The sequence below is a fragment of the Lampetra planeri genome, chromosome 20, assembly GCF_965212315.1.
Source record: "Lampetra planeri chromosome 20, kcLamPlan1.2.h2, whole genome shotgun sequence".
Classification (NCBI taxonomy): Eukaryota; Metazoa; Chordata; class Hyperoartia; order Petromyzontiformes; family Petromyzontidae; genus Lampetra; species Lampetra planeri.
In genome coordinates this window covers 4,449,059-4,468,322 of record NC_136126.1, presented here as the reverse complement: position 1 = coordinate 4,468,322, position 19,264 = coordinate 4,449,059, and the positions used below count along the sequence as shown (strand labels likewise).

Sequence of the window (19,264 nt, the reverse complement as noted above, 5' to 3'; positions counted from 1 at the left end):
ACAGCCTCAAGGAGACAATTCCTTACTCATAATTGCTTAGATTGTAATGCTCCACCCATCCCCTAGACAGTAACAATAATGTATAACATTTTGTCAATCCACTGCTGTATGAAGGAATTCCTTTTCCACGTCAGTTATAGGGGTTGTTTAGCTGTACATCACCACACTGGTAATTGTGGGATGCCGAAGGGTGGGAGGTGGGGACAGGACTAGTTTAGATATCGCTCACGACTAATGGTAGCCATTGCCGGGAATCAAACTTAGGTCGCTGGGTTCACAGAGCAGTATGCTAACTGTTGTGTCAATGCTCCCCACCGTAGTTATGTTTCTATACACAATTACCTCTGCACAACTGTGAGAAGTACAGAGGAGGTGTGCGTGCACTTTAAGAGCCACCACATCTGCCTGCAGTACCATTGGCGTTGCGCGAGCAAAGAAGCTGCCAAATCTTCAACTAAAATCTGACAACACCGAGGGCAGTGTAACCTCGAAACGCTTGCCAAAGTTTTCGGCGCTCATTCTCCACCTTTCTGATCTTGAAATGTTGTGAAATTATTTTGACAGCGTCGACACACGCGAGCCAGGGTTCCACGCCTCACCTTGGGTTGGAGCCACCGCCGGTGACCAACGTACACCGCCGGGCTCGACGCAGCCCTGGGCCTCGTCCGCGAGGTCATCTCCGAGTACGCCGCCGTAGCCCGGCTCGGGATCGACCAGTCCCGTCGTTGCTCGCAGCAGCTCCCTCCTCGTCACAGCCGCCCTGGCCATGTCTGCTCCCGAAATCTTCATGTAGCGGTTGCCGTTGCAGACCTGCGTTCCAGCGCCATAAAAAAACGACAATGATATAAAAAAAAAACAAGTTGGAAAAAGTCACACCTACAGCATGGATTATGTAACGCTTTCCAACACGAGTTATCAGTACTGTAAGCTGTCAACGTTTAAATGTTTGCTTATTTGAAAAAACTCCGATATGCTCCGATATGTTTCTCCACGATTTTGGCAATAGTTTGAACAATTTGGCCAGTATGCAAGAAACGTAAGTCCCTAAAAGCAACCATCATTAAGGGAGTTCAAGTTCCCCTCCTCGTTACGAACAATCGGACGGATGGAGCCATTGCATAAACCAAAATAACAAGGAGCAATTTATGTTCGAATTCGGTAAAAAGAACCTCAATATTTCAAGAGCCGCAATGCAATGTGAATACGAGACGGTGGTGGTCATTAATAAATAACGTCCCGAAGCCAGTCCTTAAAGAGCCGCATGCGGTGCTGGAGCCGCAAGGTTGCTAACCCCTGGCGTAAACGCTTTCAACCTTAGTTGAAAAACATTAAAAGGCAAAACTCGATCCTCCTGTTGGCCTTGTAAACTGCTGTGCTGCGTGTTGTTCGTGAGGACCTACTAAGGCCAGTATTTCTTTGTTAAAACATACAAATTGCAGGTATTGTACTGCACTGCGTGAATGTGTGTGGTATGTGTGCATGCACTCGCACAGTTCTTCATTGCAACAAAAGAGATGTGTTGCCTCCATGGGCTCTCATCTGGTTGAAAATCACATTTTACCACGAACTAATATAGTGCAGCAAAATTCATAGCTGTACTGTACTTCCATACCCCCACTTCTATGCTCTGCACTTTAACCAATCCACACTTACCAGCGTGGCGTGGCATCAAATAATCCCCCCACAACCTGCACAGCATGAGCAGGCCCTCATCCAGCAGTGGATTGACAAAAGGGCTGGCTGTACATATGTACATGTACACTTCGACATGAAGCAGTGTGAAGCGTGAGACTGCTGCATTAATGGGAAGACCCCCTCCTCCCCCCCCTGGGATGCACACCTAATATGCGGAGAAACTCCAATAAAACAGACAGATAACTGGGCATCTGCACCATTATCCTGACAGGAGAGGGCACATAAAATACATCACAGGTAGAAAGAACCGTTTAATAGCTTGTTTACTCTGGGCAACCGGAGGCTGGGGAGAGTCCGGTTGAAAGGAACACACATGCACCCACACACACGCACACAAAGACAACGACCCCCCATATAGCCTTAACAGACTGTTAGGGCAAGTGCTGTTAGCGAGCACCTATGAAGGCCGGCACGGCACACGAGGGGGTGGGTGGCCAACGCCACGCCCGGCCACCTTTGTCTCCCGAACAACGATGTTTACACACAACACTTTTGAGGCTGAGTCAACCTAGGGGGGAGGCCCGGGACCGGTTTGGATAATCAACACTGATGTTAGCCGTGAGCGGGAATCGAACTCAGTTCGCCGGGTTCGTAGAGCAGCGCGCTCACCGCCACACTACCGCTCCCCACCCACCCACTCACACAAAGACAAAGATCCCCCGTGTAGCCTTAACAGACTGTAGGGGCAAGTGCTGTTAGCGAGCACCTATGAAGGCCAGAACGGTACACGAGGGGGTGGGTGGCCAGCACCACGCCCGACCGCCTTTGTCTCCCCAGTGGCGATGTTTACACACCGCAACCGGGTACTCATTTGAGGCTGAGTCGACCTAGAGGAGGCCCGGGACCGGTTCAGATAATCGTCACTGGTGTTGGCCGTGAGTGGGAATCGAACTCAGTTCGCCGGGTTCGTAGAGCAGCGCGCTAACCGCCACACTACCGCTCCCCACCCACCCACCCACAGCCTCCTGCAAAAAAAACTGCACAAACAACTCGCAGGGCGGACGTAGCAGCGAGGCAGGCTCGGGGCTAGCGAGCATGATCGCCAACCTTCTGAGGCTGCCGGATGTCCCGTTTACTTACGCATCTTGGCGATCCCACGACATTCTTCACATGAGCAGCCCATTGTGTTGCGCGGTATATCACAGCGAAATTGAGCATGTAAATTAAATGAACCCTCCCCACCAACACACACTTTGCTAATTTGTACGCCACCCATTACAAATCATTATTTCCAGCCCCCTTTGTTGACCTACTGTTGGAGGCAACAAACCACTGCCCTTTAATTTTCATAAAGTTGTATTCGTGATAACAATTTACGACCCTTTGACAGTTCAGGCCCTCCCCACACGACGTCAGTCACGTTGGAGGTTGTTTGACCCAACTACACTGGTCAGTGTGAGTTGGTGAAAGGTTGAGGGGGGGGGAACAGGCTGAAAAACTAGCACAGATATTACTCATGGCTGATAATAGTCATTTGCTAGGAATCGAACTCGGGTCACTAGATTCATACAGCAGTGTTGTTCTACTCCATAAGAGGTTTTTGGTTTAGATCGCGTAAATATAAATGTGTCGTTAAACCTGCCACCACCCGACAGCCAATTAGTAAGGTTTGTCATGTAAACGAAACGTGCCATATTCGTTACTAGTACAGCAGCACCAGTATGTTGGAGAGTAAACCCACAACATTCACAATTCGAGTACACTTTCACCGACCCCCCACAGCCCCTCCCACCTCCACTTCGTGTGCCACCTATTTTCCAAAGCAAAATTAGCTCACAAACACTCCTAAGCAGAAGCGTAACAACGCATAGATTATAATTGTTGAGTGACAATATTGTTTTTTTATATTGACACATGCATCGATTCACGTCGGTAAGAATCTAGATCTCTCAGTTCGTATATGTTGTAGTGGATTTACGCGACAGCTGCAGACATTAAATTCACAACAATGTCAAAACGAGTACCCCGATTGCAGATTCAAAAACCATTGCACCGCTACTTCCACTAATCATCAAATAGCCACGGTTTATTTCCTTAACGCTGCAGTTTGGAGGAGCTATACATGAATGGCACGTAGCAATGTGACCACTGCATGCAGAAAGTGCTGGAGATGGTGTCAGGGTGTTGATGCAGCTGCGTGCCCTGCGGTGTTTTTTCTGCGATTGTCAAACCAAGGGTTCATACTCTCAGGCCAAGCCACACTTACCACTGTGGACAAGTCTCGACGTACAAGCTCTCCCGTGCTTTTAAATCAATTTGCTAAACAAATTAAACAAAATGTGAACTTCCCAATAGGCGTGGGTCATGTGGTAGGTCACGCTAAAACAGCAATCAGTCCTGGGTGGTCACTTATCATTTTATTGTTTCCGTCTGTGTTGGTCGAGGTCAGGACACCATCTAAATTTATCACGTAAAACAAGTTTTAGTTTTTGCGACTATTCCGCAAGCTACAATCGCACTGCTTTAGGACTAAATGGGTGGTATCATATTTACCTCTCGTTTAACACACTTCGTCTCTCTATATGACAATCCCCTATGAAACTGTAGGGGTATTTAAGATTAAAATAATCAAAGAGAAAAGGTTTAATACTCTGAACAAGCCACCATGAGATGTTGAATTGCGTTTGTAAAGTGTCAAATTTCTGCTGCTAAATGGCGTGATTGCACTCTTGGCTTGGAATGCATAACATTAATAGTTGATTTGCAGAAAGCAAGAAATGGGTCACCCTTTCCTGGCAGTTCAATTAATTGCCACTATTTGAGTGGAGTACTTTGCAAGTTTAATTTTTACCATCTCATTTATATTCTTCTTTCACTTTTTATTTCTTGTTTAGACAGTTTTGTTTGCTCTATAATTTTGTATATAACATGTATTTTTACAACCCTTGGTCATAAGACTCCTAGAGAATGGCTCCCTATTTCACAGCTTTGTCAAAAATATATAGATTCTTGAATCGTAAAAATTCCATGAATCGCTGGGATATGGGGTGAATTGTTCCACCCCGAACAATAATAAACTTAACAATCATAACGTACAATGTCAATCCACTGCCGGCTGGATGCAAACCTCCCAAAGCCGTATCTGCCATCAGGGGTTGTTTGACCATACTTCACCGCGCTGGTTGGTGCAAATTGCTAAAGGAGCCCAGGACTGGTTCAGATATAAGTCACCACCAACGTTATCCGTGGACAGGAATGAAACTAATGTCGCTGGGTTCATCGCACAGAGCACTCACCCTCGCACCAGTCCTCCACATGATATGCTAATGTGATAGTAGAATATAATTCGTACAAAATATTAATTATTCATCACCAACCCGCACCGATCAGCATAGCCAAGTTTCGGCCAAACAGCCCTCATGACCTGCACGGCGTGGGGAGGTCCTCATCCAGCAGTAGATTGACAAGTATGTGCACGTAAGTAAGCATTGATTTCAATCGATTAATCCACGTATTAGGCGAAGGCCCAGTTTGGCAACGCGTGCGACCGTGCCAGCATCAAAACCGCGGGGAGCATCATTGCTCGTTGGGCGTTTGCGCAGAATGATCATCGTGCAGCAGCGGGGTCAAAAGCCCGACGACAAAAACGACGGCTGACGACACGTGACAGAAAGTCCACACGTAGCACCGCGGCTCTTCTCCACGCGTCAACCATTCATCTGAAAATGTTTCGCGCGTGCGACAGCTGATTCCAGGTTCGGACGGGACCCCCCCTCCTCCTCGATCTGCAGGAGGCACGCAGAAGAACCCTGGCACCGCCGGTGAAACCCAACACTATTGTAGTCGAGCTTATTTTGAGTTCTCCTATGCAGCGCAAAACACCTGGGGCTTGGGTGGGCTCCTATTTACTGTAAGCACTGCTATGTCTGACTACTGTTAATAAAAAAATAATGTACTTGTGTTTATTTATATATTAATAGGTATAATAATGGTCAACAAATCAAGATATGACATTGGCACTATACAAGAAGAGGAAAGTTACACATCTAAGACGTGCTATTAGTCAATATTTTTTTCTATTAGGGCTCCCTAATGACGTAAAAAATACACTACAGTGATCAGCGAGCACTGCTCTGTGAATCCGCAAACATCGGTGGAAAAGTTATATCTGAACCAGTCCTGCCTCTACGCCCCTTCACCCGCACAGAACTGTGTGGTGAAGAATAGGGAAAAAATAAAACCCCTTGACCAACATGGCATAGGGAGGCATTCATTCCTTGGTGGATTGAGAATGGCTGTAATCTCCCGTATTTTAAATGAAACATTCGTAATTTTAAAAAAATATTTTTTGATATTCCGAATAGGAAAACGCACACGTGGAAGTTCACCAGCAGCGCTGATGCAGCGTGCAACATCCATGCACGCACGGACGGACACAATCAAGCCTCATTATGCGAGGCCTGGTCTTGCGGTGTTCAGCTCTGTGGCAGGCAGGCCCCTACGGACGCACATCCTAAGTGATTCATCACGCGCGATGACAGCTGGGGTTTTGAACGGGAAGGGGAAAAGGGCACAGTGCCAGCTATCCCCAGGGAACGGGAGTACGAGGCAAGACGCTGCGTAATGTCACAGCGCGCGCCTTCCAAGGTGTGAGGATATCCACATATGTTATGGGGGGGTGGGGTGGATGGGAAACTGACACTTGCAGTAGGTGTAACAAAAAAAAAAGTTTAAGTAAATGAAAGCTTTGCTAATCGTAATTTTAACACCAGAAGAAAAGAAAAAAACGCGGAGCTATTAAGTGTAGATTGAGGAGAGGAAGAATGAAGCGTTTATTGAGGCTAAAACTAAACACCATGCCCGGGTAGCTCGGAGGTCAAAACACTGAGCTGGCACCGATGAGATCCTGGGTATGATTCTGAGCGACTGCCTGTAAACCCAGGAGTTGTTTTTTTGTATTGTGTTTTTTTGTAAACTGGCTTCTTATCACGAGTTGATGATCTCAAGCCCAGTCACCAATAACTGCGCGAAAAGGCGTGACATTAAGCTTGATTCTGCACTTCAATTGGCTAAATTCCAGGCCTGAGAATTCAAAATGTAACTTTGACCGTCACGTGATGAACATTGCTGTCAGTGGCAGAGCGAGTGGGAAAGTTATGCTCCCTACTTTGGAGACCAGAGGTCACTTGGAAGGGATTTCCGAGGTAGTTCCGTGACATCCACTGCCGCAGGTCATTCTCTAACACGAAGGGATTCACTGCCATGAAAGATATCTGAATTTGTCTCATTACCTTACACCAATAACTCAATCTGGATATGCCTGCACTGGGGGAATGGGGTAAGTTGTAAACATGTTTACTTATAATCAGCTTGCTTACTCATACTGGGAAGAAAAGCCACGTAGCAACGTGGATATTGAGACATGGTTTGGATATGTGACATAGTATACAGTATAATATAATACATCATAAGAGGCTTCTATCCAGCCTGAAGAACACAGTATACAATAAACATTTTTACATTCGCAATGCAGGATTGGGTGTTTAATTCAAAATTGTTACAATTACATTTACAATGAAGATGCTTTTCATCAGATGAAAGCACGTTCAGTTGAATTAGCAATTCTTCATATTGCTGGAGGGAAAAGTAAAATATTAATTTGGATTTCATAACGGCTAATTTATATCATAAAACATCTTTCCTTTTGAGTCTGGGCAGGAGGCATCTTTCGAAGGTATCAGACTATTTATTTAAGAATCAGAATATCTATTTATATTCTGGAGGAATCCGATGAGCTATGGAGCTCTTTTTCACAGGTGTCCAGTATTTCACACATGCCAGGGGGTCAAGACGAGCATCGGAGTGGCAGCCCAAGGGATAAATGCGCCAAGAGGACAAACATCACGGAGACAGGAGAAAGAAAATCAGCTCGTTGGCAGGCACTCCATGGATCGCTACATCGAGGCACCGTGAGAGATGGAGGCAGCTTGGGCAGGCATTCACCCAGCAGTAGATTGTTTGTACAGGGGCTGATGATGATAAGGATGACCACCACCACCAATCGCTAAAATTGTTCCGACAAAATTTTGGCGCGAAAAATTTGCCAGGAAAATAAAAAAAATTTGAACAAAAAAAACACAGTCAGTATGTTTACAACTCGCTCCGCCGCGCATAGAATGCGGGTAAGATGGTTGGAGGTGATACTTGGCCCTGAGCCAGGTTCTCATAAGCTGCAGACCAAAGTCTGACTGGGCAGAACGAGAGAGACGGGGGGGGGGCTGGGTGTAGCAACACGAGGGGCTGAGTCACCCTGCGGCCACTGCACGACCGCTTTCCCCAACAAACAACAACCGTGGCAAGGGGTGCGCACTGGCCAAAACAAGAACGGCTCTGGCCCCTTGTAAATGGGTTTCTAGTCTCAATGGCCTCTTAGCAAATCCGTGTATAAAACTATGCTGCAACTATGCCGATTATGCCAATTACCCACCAAGGAAAGCCTAGCCGAGTCTCAAGGCTCTGTTCACGGCAGGGTCTCTCCCTGCCATTGTGCGGTGTTTGGACAATGCCGGTAATGAGGCTGTGTGCATTGTCCACACAGTTCGTGGTTATGTCACGTGGCATGCGAGGAATAATGGGAGGACAGACGCCATGGTTACAGTCGTGCCTGCTGCTGTCTAGAAATCATCTTTTGCGTATTTATTCGTATTATTCAGTTTAACACGTAGGCTTTCGACCCAATTCTTCTTGTTATTTATTTCCGGCTTGCACAAATGTTCTGTCTGATGAGTTTCTCATTATTTACAGAAAGTGTTACAATTGGTGCATTGCTATTGTTGAGTATTTGGGAGGTAGACAGTAGTAACCATAGAAAAATCCACGAATATGAGGGGTGACACTCAGTACCGCCATCTCCTGATCGTTCCTCGGAGTACCACGCCTACAGCACCTGGCAAGCACTGTTGGCAACCAATTCGAGTACTAACAAGGCTTAACTATGCTTAGTTTCCGAGATCTTATGAGCTTGAGCGGATTTAGGGTGATTTTGGGCATAAACAGCTGCTGGGTACTATTGGCAAAAGACAATATTTACATTTACATTCAAACATTTGTCATCAGCCACAGGCGCATCTACTGCTGGATGAAGGCCTCTCCAACACAACTCGTGGTCCTTGCAATGCCACCTCGAATCTCAGAGAATTGGCCGCAGTAAATATTTTTTCACTGGGCTCGTGAAAAATCCTTCATGTGGTCAAATTATTATTTACACAGTTGTACTTTACGATACACTGTGCGCACTATGAGATTGCCATATGACTTTAAAAACATTGCATTTTTAAAATTAATTCCCAGAGCTGGAACTTGGGCCAACTAAGTGCAAAAACAAGATATGATCTGATGTGGTTTTTTTTGTATGCAGTCATTGGAAACCCTGGAATCGCTACACTGGAGAACCCGGTTTAATTACAAGCGACTGCCCAGAATCACGCCCAGGAGTGAAGCAGTAGCAGCTCAGTGCTGACCTCCGAGCCACCAGAGCGCCTCACAAAAGGTTGATTTTTTGTCAACGCAAGTGAACTTATATGGCTGGCCATCGAACAAAGACAGTCAGTGCATCGCATGCTTTCAGATGTGCTTCTGCGGCCGTCTGGAATGCTCTCCCTTCCGATATTAGGAAGCCACTGCAGCTATGCACTTTTAATCATCTAGACTGAAACCTCATTTCTTTAGAACTGCTTTTTGTGTTTAGTTTGTTGTCCTTCCCCCATTAGCTACGTACGGTGCGAAAGAAGTTCAAAACATATACGTGCATATTCGTCTCGTGCGCACAAAAAAAAAACTGTAAACAAAAAGGTGAGCAGCACAATTTCTCACCACAAGCCTCCGTCGTCAACCACAACGGCTACTACACAAGCGACATAATGGTCACACGAGCTGCCAGTCACGGGAGACAACATCGGCACATCGGCCAAAGACCCAAGCTAGGCGCATACCGAGCTATTAGCAGTTTGCGCAGGCGCTGCAGGTGCTGCCGTGGATTGTGCTATCCTACGTATAGTCTTAACAGACTGTTGGGGCAAGTGCTGTTAGCAAAGGAGCTATGAATGCCGGCACGACAAACGAGGGGGGTGGGTGTCAGGCACCACACCGGCCGCCTTTGTCTCCCCAGTGGCGATGTTTACACATCGCACCAGGTACTCATTTTAGACCGAGTCGACCTTGGGGAGGCCCAGCATCAGTTCAGATAATCGCCACTCTTGTTGGCTGTGAGCAGGAATCGAACTCGTGTCGCTGAATTTGTAGCGAAGCGTGCTAACCCGTTGCTCCCCACGTGTGCGTGGTCCGACACACATACACATGCGCAGTGAAATACACACAACACACGCAGCCCCATTACGGAACACCAGCGTCTGTTCCCAGGGGGGGGCTTGCGCCACCGGTCGCACGAAACTTCCACACTGTCGGCCGCAGAGCACAGGGCCAGTGGCAAAAAGCATTAAAAAAAAAACCTTGCCTGCAACCCCCAACCTCAAAACGCAAATATACACAACTGTGTGAACGGCAACCACGATTCCATCATCTTATCCCCCCAGCCACCAGCACCGCCACAACCGGAACAGGTGGCGTGGCACGGCAAGAGCGGTGATGACTTCTGCACCTTTCTCTCCTCTCGCTTCTTGTGTCGAGCGAGCGTGGGAATGGGGCGGTGAAGCTCGAGGACTCGGGTCTCTCTCATGCCCCCCCGCTCGTGTCCGTGTGGCATTGCGGGTGCCATGGGCCGAATGAATAATTTAGCGGGAGGGTCAACGGAATATCGCAAAACACTTTCTCACGCCTACTAACTTACCCCCTCGTACTTTTGTTATTCCGATTATCAACGTTGTCTTTTTAAAATAATTTGAGTAAAATATAACCCTGCCGTCTCTTGGCAGATGGCCTATAAACATGCGGGGGCTAGACAAAGGCAATTTACTGTTACATGGCGAGGCATCGCCGCATATCTCACTTCACCACTCTTGCTCCGAGGCAGCTTTCCAAAGCCACAGTACATGCGAGTCCAACCAACCGCACGACTCGGGAGTGTGGAAAAAAAAAAACCCCACCAAACAAGAAGGGGACGTGCAATAAAATGAATAAATCAATAAATAGGACTCGTTGTTATAACAGCGGTTCTGCATAGTTGTTTTGTGCGGTCCCGAGTGGGGGGGAGAGAGGGAGCGACTATGAACTTCGTTTGCCTGACCCATGGGAAGGGGGCCCTAACAATTGGCCAGGCCTCGCCAGAATAGCAACGTAAACAGAGCCTTCCAAAAAATCCCCCTTCTCCTCTCTTCTGTCCTCCCAGCCGCTGCCTCAAAGCCCCGCTTCCCCATCCCCGCCCCCCCCCCCAATCATTCCAGCCGGAGCGTTTGCGTCAGGACACTGCTATCGGGCACTAGCACAGCTTTCCCAAGCTGATTACGTGCTTTGTGATACAAATTGCCAACTTGTTGTGCGTCAGATTTCATTTTTTCGCTCAAGACCCCAGGCATAAATGGGATAAAAAAAACCCTTAGAATTTCAGGTATTTTTTTTCTTGTTATGAACTCTTTGCATTATTCTTTTTTTTTCTTGCAGAAAAAAGTATACGGCTTGGATTTTCGTATTGATTTTTTTCTTTGAGGCTACAAAACAACCCTTCTATATGCTGTTTGTTTCTATCAACTCATTAATTTGCCACCAAACTGACCTAGAATGCGTTACAATTAGAACCACGACATTCAACCACTGCCCATGAACAAACCACCCAGAATATGCCCGATGTTATCCGAGCTCAGCAGCTTAGCAGACATGAGCCTGGATAGCGATTGAATGCGTGGTCACCATGCATGATGCCAGCATGTCAAAGGTGGTTTTGCCAGGGCTGTTCTACGTTGTGGGAAAATGCGGCAAAAACCCATTGTACCATACTTTTATGCTCCCATGTCTAACCCTTGCACCACTCCTCCACGTGACATTCTAATGTAATTGTAGCATATCATTTGCACCCATCGTAAATTCTTCGCCAAACGCGCGCTAACCGGCATGAAGTACGGTCAAAATGACAAAGGTCCGTACGCGTACAAATTTAAAACCACCGTCCACCACCATAATTGGCGGCGATGCAAATACACAGATGTTGAAAGATGTCGTTTAAAAAAAAAACATAATAGGTCGGGATTTTTTCCCATAAAAGACACCGCACCCAGTGAAGCGCGCCCGCTCATCAACGTCAACGGCACTGAACGCGCCTCGCCTCTTAAGCCCGCTAGAGATTCCACTCGACACGCTCTATTTTCCTTCACCGCCCCCCCCAGGTGTCGCCCCGAGCTCTCATGGCCACCACCCTCGCCTCTTTCACAGGTCCTCACCGAACGCTTGGGAAGGGAATGTTAACCGTGTTCGTGGCATACCGGGCGGCGGCAGCGGCGGCCGCTGGTGGCATGCACGGATTGTTTGCCTTGCGGCCGTGCCTGGGTACACACCTTGGCTCCCTGCTGCAGGGCTGCCGTCTAGGATTTTCACCAGGTTGTTAAAGGGGAGGGGTGCGAGAAACATTTTCTCTTCGGATAAGTGCTGTTCGCAGGGGGGTGGAGGAGGCGCGGGAACGTTGGCGGTGGGAGGTGGTGGTGGGGGTGGTGCGGGTAAGGGGTTGGCCAGCGGTTGGGTGTGGGCTTTAGGGTGCGGTTAAGTGCCCCGTCTAGCCGCTGTTTACGTGGGAAAAATCTGAAAGCCATTTGATACGTTGGCCTTTGGAAATCGAATAGCCGGAGCAGGACAGAATGTGGGTCACCGGACTGTTAAAAACTTCCAATTTCCAGCACTATCAATTTACTCTCCAACCTGCAACCCCCCCCCTTTGTGGACAAAGTCACACCGGTGGGTGTACCTTTACAAATAAACACAGCACCCCCCTCGCGAGAGGAGCGGCGGGAGGTAGAAACGTGTTGTGTTCTACAGGCAAAGCAAACGGCCACTTATGATTCAGAGAGCATCGGCGGAGCATGTGCTCATCTCAAACGCGCCGATGATTCGCAGAGCACAGCGCTTGTTTACTGTCATTCGCGAGCTGCGGCGTTCTGAATAATCATCACGCTGTGGACGCGGCCGTGACGGCGGCGGCGGGGAAAGAGGTGGGGGAGGGGGTTAAAGTGGCCGGAGAGGGCCCATAGCTCGCAGCGGAGATCAGTGCCGTTTCCCACGAGAATAAGCACCGCTTCGGAGGAAACAGTGTTCTCATGGGGGAATTGAACAAAAAAAACGAGTTCTCTTCACCCACGCAAAATGCAGCTATAATGAATTCGCACGAAAACATGGCTCAACAATTGTGCTGTGTATGTAGCTGGGAGCCTTTGCTTGGTTTTTTTTTTATCACGATTGCAGAACAAAATAAGAAGGGGCAAAGCGAGAAATGGGCCGGTGAAGGTATAACAGATAAGAGAGTTAACGTGTTTGGAATTGAGCAAGGTTTCGAATAATTTGGGGAAAAGAGACAATGGGAGCGTTTCCTAGCAAAGAAGCGTAAAGAGAGTTATTTTGACCTGCAGTATGGCTAGTTGAACACAGGACAGATGAGTCAGTTTGTTGACATAATATGCAAATACAAAAATTAACGTTGTCAAACTACATTCAATTCTGTGCCTTCGAACAAAGCACAGTTGTTAAATTCAGTTCATTAACCTAATGATAAACAAAAATAAATCTACAAAATTAATCTTTATGGAGATATGGGGAATCCACCAATTATCTATTTCATTTTTTATTTAAAGCTTTCGTGACTGCAGGGATTCATATTCTTGGTTCTTTTGGTAAAGTCACGTGACTTTACCGAAAGAACCAAGAATATTTATTTCATTGTTTTGTTGTTTTGCATTTCTTTCCCCAGACAACAACGTTGCCACAGAGAAGTCCGAATGCACAAATGCTGTTTATTCTCGAGATGAAAAAAGTGCTATGTCCATCGATATTCAATCTGAGAATGTCGCTCGTCTAAATTTAACATGGTCGTCTTGTGACATATTGAGGCCGTGGGAAAGATGCAGATAACTTCTGCGCCGAAATGCACGCGCACGCGTACACGGGCACATAAAAGCGCGCGTGCGCCCACAGACGCGAAACACGGGGGGGTGACTTGCACTGGGAGCCGCACGAAACTTGCAGACGCCGCAACCCACCGTCGCGGTCACGCGCTCGTTGCGAGAGAATCCCACCTGTACGCACAAAGCGGCGTGTACGCAGCATCTCGCGCGCGCCCCGAGGCTTTGCACAAACCGGCCTTGTTGTGCCGCATGCACCCGCGATGGCGTGCAGAGTCACAAAGCGACAATTGTGTGGCCGGCGTCGAACGCGCACATTTTTACCGCAGGTCGTCACTCCTTTACCCTTGACGATCCTGGAGGCAGTTCAATTGAATAAAAAAAAATGCCCTAAACTATCTCTGTTACGGACGCATCCCGACAGAAGGTCGAGGACAAAATCCTTGCTTTTCTGTGCTGTTTAAGTGTAATTTCACCATCAAATTACAACACTTTAACCAGTTATATCCTATAGACAATCTTATCAATATCGCCAGTGCCGTTTTAGAAAAGATAAAATGTGACATCCTTGAAGTTCAAAACAACACAGGCCCTTATCCTTATCAGGTCATCTTCTTTCATTTTACCCACAAGAGAAAAAAGAAAATCCGTGGAATGAAGCGGGCCTCTGTGTTGTGGGAGCCGTTTTGTGAATCGACAAAGTTGTTAAGAGCTCCATGAAATGGTTGGGTACGTGGGAGGTGGTGGTGGGGGGGTGGGGCATTAAGCGCTATGTGGAAGACAAGGAAGGCAGGACCTCCGTGCCCTGATCCGCTATCTCCGCTCACCCTGTGCCGTTACCGTGTGACCGTGCGCATTTGCAGGCGAACGGCTGCACTGACACCCCTACCCCCAACCAACCGCCCTCACCATCCCCACGCCATCCCCACGCCACCCCTGCCGCTTTGCTGAACACCATCATTACCGCCCTCCCATCCTGGGCCGAGCCCTTCACCCCACGCGCAACAACAACAACAACAAAAAAAACCCGCCTTCAAAAGGCCGCTCAGATAAAGCGTCGCTTCACCGAATTTTAAATCGCGCCGCTCTATGGGCGGCTTTGCACGCTTGGTAAAGTTTGCCTCGCCGACGACAAGAGAGCACGCATTCGACTGTCGCCAGATAACGCGCCTTTACACGGCTTATTCAACCATTTATTGCGGCCATACTTTCACGAAAAATAAATTCTCTTTGAGTCAAGGGGCCTTGTAGCTTTCTTGTGAAAATCTTTTTTTTTTAAAAGCTGTCAAGAACCGTTTGGTTGGTGTTGTTAAGTAGGGTGGGGGTGGTTTTTGTGTGTTCAAAACGCCATCATAAATAGGACATGGCCGGGTGGCTAAGGGGTCAAAGCAATGAGTTTGCATTCCTGAGATCTTGGGTTCGAATCCGAGTGTTAGGCAGTCGTGGTTAAACGCAATTCTCAAATGTAGAGATCTGATGGTCTCAGTCCATTCACCGAGGACTCCCTACAAAACAACCCCCCTCCCCCATCTTATTAACATGCGATGAAAAAAAAAATCTTTGCAGGGCATTAAAATGTTCTTTTCCCCAAGTGTGAAAAAGAGGGCTAACGAAGTAGTGCTGTGACATCATCTGGTGGCAGCTCTCCGACACGTGATGTACGACTTCATGTAGAACTTCTTTCGTATTGTGCGTAGCTGACCGTGCTAATCGAAGGCGCGGGGGAAAAGACAACAAACTAAACACAAAAAGCAGTTCTAGAGAAATGAGTTTTCAATCTAATATGATGACGCACCGCTCACTAGCAAGCTAGCTGCGAAGTTCTCTATGGAAATTTTTCGTCCGATGACACTACGCCGATGGCACATTTGGAGTACAACTCTTTACAACAACAAAAAAACGGGATGCACGCGGTTTGCCGAAACACACGTGTGTTGTTTTCCAGCTGCTGATCGAGGATGCCTGCGTCTTCAAAACAGCGGGAACGGCGTGTTCTTTAGGACAATATCCTGCGCGGGGGAATTTTTCGCACAGGCGCTCGGGCAAGTTGATAACAGGTTTGCGGGCGACGCGCGCGGAGGGGGAGAGTGGGCCACGCGGCGATTCCATTGTGGGGACGCTCCCAGAGTCACTGTAAAAGCCATCTGCGGCGTCGCACGCGGCCCCGCGCTTCAAGACACCCAACACAATGGCAGAAGGAAGGGACGTCAATGGCAAACGCACACGTTGAGAGCGACCTGCCAGCGCTCCAGATTCGCGGCGATTCATTATTGGTGAGCACTGCTGTTTTGTAGCCGAGCGCTGGGTCACGAAGTTTTTTTTTACATCCTTATTTAATTCATTTCTGTATTTAGTCATTGCTCCCCTCCCCGTTTCCGACATTAAAAAAAGAACACGCACAAGCCACTCGTTTCAAGTACGTGCATCTGTGCACACGTGTGTTTCGTTGACACAAAAACAAACACCGAAGACAAACAGTACGCGCATTTTTTTTTTACATGAGCAGGAAAGAAGTCTTTAAAAAGATCCCGTTGACAGAAACACTTTCTTCTTAACTGTCCAAAAGCCGCATTGTTTACCGCTTAACGGCGTCCTTCTACAGCATGTATAACGGGCACGTATCACTGCACTGATATGCCGATGAATTATAATCGAGTCCTAATCTCAACATTCACCCACTTCGAACCTCACCTTAAGAACTGGCGAACCGAATTCGATTCCTGACCACGGCTTACATTAAGTGGCGAACTGCATCCAAACAGAGCCGGGGGTGTTGGACGCAGTCGGCCATCATCCAGCAGTGGATTGAGAAAGGTCTCTATACTATTCTTAATCATTATAATTGTATCAATATCATAAATGTTATGATGCATCTTCCACTCCCTGTCGATTTGATGAATTGTGATTTAGGATAGCGGTTCGAGAATTTCTCCTTTTTTTTTTACATTGTGATTAATAGTAGTCCCGATCAAGGACGATATACCCATTAATTTTACATTCGACGAATAAAAACCATCGATTCTCAAACACGGTACTCGATGTGCACATCGGGAGCTTAATAATTAATCTTAATCGACAAAACGATGAATCATCCTACTTATAATTCGCATTCAAAGCAGACACTGCATAGATGTAACAGAAATACCTTGACGGCATGCCAGTCAAGAATACTTGGCAGATAGACCGTCTGCGTTTGTCACGAATGTAGGCTGGAGGTGTAGGTGGGGGCCTGGGAAATTAAATTGTATGAGAGAGAATAGGTCATTAGCATAGAGGAAAATGGAAATACAGACATAATAACAATAATTATCTTTATTAAGTGCATTTCAGCAAAGATCTGCCACTTTAAAGCATGACAAATAATTTCATGCACGTATGTATGTTGAACTTTTATCGCACCGTACGTAGCCAACCGTGCTAAATCGGCGGTGCGAGGGAAGGACAACAAACTAAACACAAAACAGCAGTTCTCAAGAAATGAGTTTTCAATCTAGATAGTCATGAAACTAGGAAACGGAAAATTAATAAAATAAATACTCCAACCCATTTGCTGCATTCGTTAAAGAGTTGAGCAAACGGAAGTGTAGAAATCAGCCGTATCGACACTGGCACACCGCAGTCTGGGCCTACAGATACCGGGGGAGCAGCAGCAGCAGATAAGGGGTGACCTCCCATTACGTGGAGATGGATGGAGACTGATGGGAGTTTGATTTGAAACAAAATGCGGTGGGGGTTGGATTAGAGTGGGGGAGCCGGGTGGAGCAGTGTCGTGAGAAAAGAAATGCAATTGGCACTAAGGCCACAACAGATAGTGTTGAAGAGGCACAAGGGGGCCTTTAGTTGACGTGGAGGTCAAGCGGAATACAAAATGACCGAGGCTTGTGTGTAATGTTCTCGAAATTATAATTTAACGTGAAGATCAAAGCGGTTGAGTTCGGGATCATGTACAGATTTTATATAAAGCAATTCAATCACACATCTAATACATATAGATATTGCTAAGTGAGCGAGTTAGATTATAATGTTATAAAAGGGAAAAAAGCGGACCTTTAGTAAAAGTTTAGCCCAGTCTATGCTTATAGCTAGAAAATACCAACAAAAAATATATATTATCGGTCCCCTAAAATTCGGGAACAATAATATTGACATTATAATGGAATCAAGGCTTAATAAAGTCGGGAAGTTTTGTAGGCTACCGAATACGCATATGACACCATATTACCCACTACGATATATGGATCAGAAACACGGGCACTGGCAGAGGAAATAGGACAAAGATGAAAAGTGCACAAAAGAAGCATGGGCGAGGTGCGTGCGTGGAATCACACTGAGCAACGTAAAGAGGAACGAACACATGGATCGAGGGAACAAAAGCGAGGGGAGAGGGCGTGGGGAGGCCACATCACTCGGAGTTATGAAAGCTGATGGATGAGACTGTGATAGAACGATAGCCAAAGGAGAAAACAAGTGTGTGAGGATGAAAAGACAAGCCCCAACTGCCCTCCAACTCCCCCCCCCCCCCCTGTATCGCCAACATATACTGAGGGCAAGTCCTGCTGGCGAGCATCTATGAAGGCCGGCATGTCACACAAGCGGATGGTGTGGCCACATCTCCCCAGCGCTGATGTTTTCGCACTGTCCCAGCTACTAATTTACGGCCGAGTCGAACTAGGGGAGGTCCAGGACGAGTTCAGATATTTGTCATCGATGTTGGCCATCAGCGGCATTCAAACTCGGGTCGCCGGGTTTGCAGCACAGCGCCACCGCTCCCCACTATCGTATACAAAGATTCCTAGTATAGACTTAACAGGCTTCGGGTAAGTGATGTTAGCGAGCACCTGTGAAGGCCGTCACGGCACACGATCGGGTGGGTGGCCAGCACCACGCCCGGCCACCTTTGTTTCCCCAATGGCGATGTTCACACCTCACCAGGTATGCATTTAAGGTTCAGTCGACCTAGAGGAGGCCCAGGACCCATTCAGATAATCGTCACTGGTGTTGGCCGTGAACGGGAATCGAACTTGGTTCACCAGGTTCGTAGCGCAGCACGCTAACCATTGCACTGCCACTCCCCACTATTGGACACACACACACAAAAAACAAAGATCCCTTGTATAGCTTTAACAGACTGTTGGGGCAAGTGCTGTTAGCGTGCACCTATAAAGACCGGCACGGCACACAAAGGGGTGGGTGGCCAGCACTACGCCCGGCCGCACTTTGTCTCCCCAGTGGCGATGCTTACGCAACTTCACCAGGTACTCATTTCAGGCCGAGTCGACCAATCGTACAGACACACAGAAACACACGCACACATGCTTACCGACGTGCATACATGCGTACACTGACATACATGCTTGAGTGGATTAAGTCTTGAGTGTGCATTCCAGGCAGCCAACGCCATTAAGCAGTTTGTGCGGAGGGGTGAAGGGGGCAGGGGCGCAACCTTCATGCCATTTTGTGACACCGAGGAGGCATCGCAGGGATTGGTCGCCTGGTCAGGCTGTATATTCAGTTGAGGAGGATCTTGGTGGCCTGGTGCAATGCAATAACCTGCTTGGGATGATGATGATGATAAT

General features: G+C 47.5%; 1 protein-coding gene across 3 annotated transcripts in view; it reads right to left on the bottom strand.

Annotated features, from left to right (window-relative positions):
- EXD3 (exonuclease 3'-5' domain containing 3) overlaps positions 1 to 19,264 on the bottom strand; it is a 94,455-nt gene that overhangs the window by 1,879 nt on the left and 73,312 nt on the right. For all 3 annotated transcript variants that reach the window (XM_078603311.1, XM_078603313.1, XM_078603312.1), the window contains one exon: positions 600 to 810. In XM_078603311.1, coding sequence (XP_078459437.1) covers positions 600 to 810 — 211 coding nt within the window. The remainder of the gene's footprint in view (positions 1 to 599; positions 811 to 19,264) is intronic.